A 5,741-nucleotide genomic window follows, 5' to 3' on the forward strand; every position below is an offset into this window, starting at 1 on the left:
TCGATCTAATTCAATTTTCTCAATTTCTTCATTACTTCAGGTGGTCTTCTAGTTTTTTTCAATGATCAGTGTTAATAATACTGATCTTTCTTTTCATTAAAAGTAATAAATATGTCCTGATCTATTAAGAATAAATCAGGTGAGTTTTCTGGATCTACATCAAAACCAGAAGAGATTTTACAACCTGGTGATGTTAATCAAAATTCTTTTGAATTTGTTTCTTTCATACCTGATGAGGACATCGATGAGAGTTTATAATAATAGAAGTTTAGTTTGATTGGTAGACTAGACTTGGTTAAATTAAAATTTGGTGTTGCTGAATCATCGTTGAGAAGACAATGGAAAATTTCAGGTAAAGTTTAATTAATTCCTATTGGCAAAGGATATTTCATCATTAAGCTGGAGAATGAAGCAGATATGAATTTAGTCTGGAATGGAGAATGGGAGGTAGAGTATCATGATCTACAACTTAGGAAATGAGAACCTAATTTTAAACTAGAATCACACAAGACGTCTATGGCATATGTTTGGGTACAACTTCCGGGACTCAGTATAGAATACTGGAAGGAGAAAATCTTAATGAATATTGGAAAAGCATTGGGTAGACCGATTAAAGTGGATGAAACTACTCTTAAGAAGGAAGCTAGATTTTATGCAAATATTCTAGTGGAAATGGATTTAGCTAAAGGAATTCCTAGCAAAATCAATGTGGAATCTAAGTATGGCAAGTTTAAACAAGCAGTAAATATTCTGAATATGCCAAAGTTTTGTCATCACTGCAAGATAGTTGGGCATTATACTGCAGAATGCAGAAACAAAAAGAGGGAACAAGAAAAATCAAATGATGTAAATGAGATTCCTAAAGCAACTAAACAAATTTGGAGAAGAGTAACTAAAAAGAAGACACAGCCTCCTATTGGACTTGACTTATGTCCTCCTGTTGACCAAGAAATTCCAAGTACTTCATCTTTACAGGTTTTAGAAACTCCTCTGGAAAAAACAACTAATTCAGGTAAATTTCATATATTACAGGAATTGAATGAAGAAGTTTTTAATTAAAATATAGAATTTCCTGCTCTATCAGTAGAAAAATTATTGAATGCTACCGCTGGTGCTCCTACTATCAATAAGTCCAGCACAATTATTCCACCAATTGGAAAGAAAGTTTCAAATGAAAATGCACCAAAGGTAAAACAGAAGACCCAACAGGGAAGTGTGGTTACTACAAGACAACAAGCATATAGTTTAGTGTTAAATGGTGGTCAAAGAAAATTATTGAGAAGAAACTCTTCTCAAGCTCAAACTCCTAAATGAAAGTAGTTTTTTGGAATATCAGAGGCCTGAGAAGATTTCAGGCCAAAGATAAACTTAGGAATTTAGTAAAATCTTTTAATCCTTCTTTAGTTACTCTTGCAGAACCAAAAGTACATTACTCCCAGATTTTTGCAAAAAGTTGAAGTTACCAGGAATGCATTATGAGGCTATTGACAATTCAAGAAATGGTAAGAAAGGTAACATTTGGATTTTGTGGAATTCTTCAATTCAAAAGCCAAACATTTTGTTCTCATCTGACCAATCAATAACAGTTGAAGTGGGAGATACTTTAATAACTGGAATTCATGCTGCATCATTAACAGTAAATAGATTAAGTATGTGGAAGGATTTGGTTTATATTAGCTATTTGAATAAACCATGGCTAGTAATGGGGGATTTCAATACTATAATGAGAGAAGATGAAAAGAAGGGAGGATTGAAGCCTTTGTTAATATCCATGTTAGAATTTAACAATTGCTTGCATAGCTGTGGTTTGATTCAAGCACCAAATACTGGACTGGATTTTTCATGGTGTAATAATAGAGCTGGTAGAAGGAGAATTGTCTGCAATCTTGATAGAGCTGTATTTAATGATAAATGGTTAGACAAATTTTCAAGGTAGGGTTATAAAGTTGGAAGTAAAGGAATTTCAGATCACAATATTTTATATGGAGGAAATGTTGATATACCAATACCTAAAAATACTCCTTTTAGAGCATTAAAAGTTTGAAAAAATCATCCTGATTTCTTGAACATCATTACAAAGTCTTGGGAGAAAACTATGGAGGGTAATCCAACTTTTGTGTACATGAGCAAGATGAAAAGACTTAAGACTGATTTAAAGGAATGGAACTGGTCTGTTTTTGGAGATGTTAACAAGAAACTGAAGCAATTAGAAGACGAAATAATGGAAGCTACATCCCTTTCAGATAATAACCCTTCAGATACTTCATTACTTAACAATCTTATAACTGCAAGGGGAAAACAAGAAGTACTTCTTCAGCAATAGAAGGAAATAGTACAACAGAAATCAAGAGTGATGTGGTTAAAGGATGGAGCTTCAAACTCTAAATACTTTCATGTCCAGATGAGATTAAGACAAGCTCAAAATATGATAACAGAACTGGAAAAGTATTCAGGAGTAATCATCACAGAGCAAAAAGAAATAGCAAGTGAGTTAGTCAATCATTCTGAAGAAAAATTCAAATATAAAGATGTTAATATTGATGAGAGTATACTTGCAAATATACCTAAAGTGATTACAATTGAAGACAATGCCATACCATCTGATGAAGAAATTAAAGTAGCAGTTTTTGATTTGAATCCAGAAAATGCTCCTGGTCCTGGTGGTTTTGCAGGATGGTTTTATAGATCATGGGAGATAATTGGTGCTGAGTTAACAAGAGCAATACAATTCTGCTGGAGCAAAGGTTTTATTTCAAATGGTCTAAATGAAAACTTTCTAAAGTTATTGCCAAAGGTGAATAATGCAAAAAAGGCAAAACAATTCAGACCAATTGGACTCATGAATTTTAGCTTCAAGATTTTTACAAAAATATGGGCTACAAGGTTGGAGAAGATAATTAACAAAGTAGTTTCACCTCAGCAAGGAGCATTCATAAAAGGCAGAACAATTCAAGAACAAATTGCTTTGGCATCTGAAATGATCAATGAGATTGAAATCAAAGGAAAGGAGGCAACTTTGGTTTCAAACTGGATATTACTCAAGCATATGATTCTCTTAGCTGGAGATTCTTATTTCAAGTCCTAAACAACTTTGGATTTTCATATCAAAGTGTACACTGGATGCAAGTATTACTTCCATCAGCAAGAATATCAATACTAGTCAATGGTGGTCCAGAAGGTTATTTCCAAGTTGGTAGAGGATTAAGACAGGGGGATCCATTATCCCCCTTGCTCTTTGTAATTGTTGAAGATGTACTGAGTAGAAACATATCAAAAATAATTAAAGATGGCAATTTGAAAGCAATGGTAAACAGAGGGTGAGCACAGCCTTCACACATATTTTTTGCAGATGACATCTTCTTATTCTATAATGGTGAAAAGAGGAATGTAAGAAAATTAATGAATATCTTAAACAAATATCAAGCTGCATCTGGACAACAAATAAATCTGGAAAAAAATAAGTGCTTCAAATATTTGGCTGACTTTCCAGACAAATATTTGGTGTTTCAAGTCAGAATAGAAGAATACAAATTTCAGAAGAGTGTAATGTAGCTTTGGCTGACTTTCTAGACAAATATTTGGGTGTGATGTTAGTACAAGGAAGTGTGAAAGATCATCATGTACGGAGTGTGGTGGATGTGATGCAAGAGAGGTTGGCTGGATGGAAAGGTAAGATTCTGTCTTTTCAATAAAGACTAATTCTAATCAAATTTGTGCTAAGCAGTTTACCTATATACTCAATGTCAGTATATAAGTGGCCAAAGAGGGTAATAAGGGAGTGTGAAAGAATAATAAGGAATTTTTTATGGTCAGGGGACCCTGCAAATAGAAAAATGATTATACTGAAATGGAATAAAACATGTTCAATAAGTGAAGGTGGTCTTGGTCTGAGAAGGTTGGAGATCATGAATAAAGCTCTTTTAATGAAGCTACTCTGGAGGATTCAAAATGGAACTAATGATTGGTCAAAAAAAATTCAATCAAAATATAAGAATAAAAATGGTGAATGGATTACATATTACAGGAAGTCTTCTATTTGTCCAGGAATAAAGTGGATAATTGGTGAAGTGGAGGAAAACACTAGATGGATTGTAGGGGATGGCAACAATATCTCTGCTTGGAAGGATAAATGGGTGTTGGATAAACCTCTTCAAGAAATGTTTCCAGACAATGCATATATTATACAATTCTCAGAAATAAAAGTGTCTGATTTAATGGATTGTTCCAACTGAATTATTGGAGATGATAAATGTAAATGATTTACCAGTGGTTGGTGGTGGCAGAGATAAGAGAATATGGACTGGAATAATCACAGGGGAATTCACAGTTGCTTCAGCTGTGGAAGCAATTAGAGACAAATTTTCCTCTTTGCATTGGACTAAAAAGGTATGGCACAACTCTATTCATCCTAGTATATCCAGTAATGTCTGGAAACTAGTGAGAAATATATGTGCAACTGATGATAATATGAAAAAGAGAAAATTTAATATGGTATGCATATTTTGTAGAAGGGAGGAGAAAACTAGAGAGCATATTCTTTGGTATTGTAATTTCAGTGAGATCATTTGGAGCTGGCTTGGTGGCATTTTCAATTTTAAAAATCCAAGATCATTTGAAGACATCTGTCAATGGGAAAAAAACAGAGCCCCGGCTGTGAAAGAGATATGGTTGTTGAGTTCATTTATAACTATGAAGGAACTATGGTTTCTGAGAAATGAGTGTACTTATGGGAATGGGAAGTGTGATCAGAATGTCACCAAGAAGAGAATTCAACAAGCAATAGTTGACAGTGATCTAAGACTGAAAGAAAATATGTGGAATAAACAATATGATCTACAGCTTCTCAAACAATTTGGCCTGAAGACAAGAAGTGTGAAAAGTATGGTCATTAAAGAAGTGTTCTTTCAGTTGCCAGAACAGGGTAAGTTGCTACTGTGTTGTGATGGTGCATCTAGAGGAAATCTAGGATATGCAGGTTATGGGTTTGTGGGAAGACTCAGTTTTGGTGATTTTGTAATTGCTATTTCAGGGGGACTGGGTATATCAACTAATTATTATGCAGAGATTTCTGCAATCTTAATGGCGGGAGAATGGGAAATACATCATGGATTTAAAGTCCTGGTATTCAGAACAGATTCACAAGCAGTCATTAATGCATTCCAGAGTAACAATCTTCCATGGTTTGCAGTCACAAGATGGGAGAATATTTGTGTTGAAGTAATATCTTGGAGCTTTAAGCATAGTTACAGAGAAGTAAATTTCTCTGCTGATAAAGTTTCAAAGAGAGGTGCACTTTTAGGCAGACGTGAACAAAGAGTATATGAAAGAAAAACATCTTTTTCGAGTTGTCTAGAAAATCTAGATCAAGTGTATTTTAGATTTTGTTAGGAATCTGCTATGAGTGGTTCCCTTTTGTTTTTTTCCTTTTAAGTATTCTTTGATGTAATTTGAAAATTCTTTGGTTATTAATAAAATTTCATTGTTAAGCAAAAAAAGAGACATCAAACATGTCACAAACTGGGGGATGCTCATCAAGGTATTGGTCTGGCGGTTTACAGCGTGAGGCGTGCAACACGCCCATCATAAGAAAGTGTCAGGAAAACAGGGCAGTGAATGGCGGCAAGAAGTAGTGGGTGTAAATAAACCCGTTCCTTCAATTACACATTACTCCACTTCTCCATCACTCAATCACTCCCACTTCCTACGATATCAGGGTGCGTACAAGTATGACTTATATAAAT

General features: G+C 34.3%; 3 protein-coding genes across 3 annotated transcripts; all 3 read left to right on the forward strand.

Annotated features, from left to right (window-relative positions):
* The first annotated feature begins 516 nt into the window (after positions 1 to 516).
* On the forward strand, positions 517 to 1,936 carry LOC113295387. Its single transcript, XM_026543725.1, has 3 exons — positions 517 to 1,012; positions 1,067 to 1,250; positions 1,417 to 1,936. Exons 1-3 carry the CDS (start codon positions 517 to 519, stop codon positions 1,934 to 1,936), a joined length of 1,200 nt encoding a protein of 399 aa, XP_026399510.1.
* A 159-nt stretch (positions 1,937 to 2,095) lies between these two features.
* LOC113295389 lies at positions 2,096 to 3,085 on the forward strand. Its single transcript, XM_026543726.1, has 2 exons — positions 2,096 to 2,305; positions 2,402 to 3,085. Exons 1-2 carry the CDS (start codon positions 2,096 to 2,098, stop codon positions 3,083 to 3,085), a joined length of 894 nt encoding a protein of 297 aa, XP_026399511.1.
* Positions 3,086 to 4,242: 1,157 nt separating this feature from the next.
* LOC113295390 lies at positions 4,243 to 5,388 on the forward strand. Its single transcript, XM_026543727.1, has one exon. The coding sequence runs from the start codon at positions 4,243 to 4,245 to the stop codon at positions 5,386 to 5,388; it is 1,146 nt and encodes a 381-aa protein (XP_026399512.1).
* Positions 5,389 to 5,741: the final 353 nt, after the last annotated feature.

This window comes from Papaver somniferum, chromosome 7 (assembly GCF_003573695.1).
Source record: "Papaver somniferum cultivar HN1 chromosome 7, ASM357369v1, whole genome shotgun sequence".
Taxonomy (NCBI): Eukaryota; Viridiplantae; Streptophyta; class Magnoliopsida; order Ranunculales; family Papaveraceae; genus Papaver; species Papaver somniferum.

Excerpts from the sequence above, each read along its gene's own strand:
- LOC113295387 (XM_026543725.1), top strand. The coding sequence starts at position 517 with ATGGCATATGTTTGGGTACAACTTCCGGGACTCAGTATAGAATACTGG. Across the intron at positions 1,013-1,066 it reads GGAAAAAACAACTAATTCAG|AATTTCCTGCTCTATCAGTA; the intron begins GTAAATTTCATA and ends ATTAAAATATAG. Across the intron at positions 1,251-1,416 it reads CAACAAGCATATAGTTTAGT|AACCAAAAGTACATTACTCC; the intron begins GTTAAATGGTGG and ends TTACTCTTGCAG.
- LOC113295389 (XM_026543726.1), top strand. The coding sequence starts at position 2,096 with ATGGAGGGTAATCCAACTTTTGTGTACATGAGCAAGATGAAAAGACTT. Across the intron at positions 2,306-2,401 it reads CTGCAAGGGGAAAACAAGAA|ATGAGATTAAGACAAGCTCA; the intron begins GTACTTCTTCAG and ends TTTCATGTCCAG.
- LOC113295390 (XM_026543727.1), top strand. The coding sequence starts at position 4,243 with ATGATAAATGTAAATGATTTACCAGTGGTTGGTGGTGGCAGAGATAAG.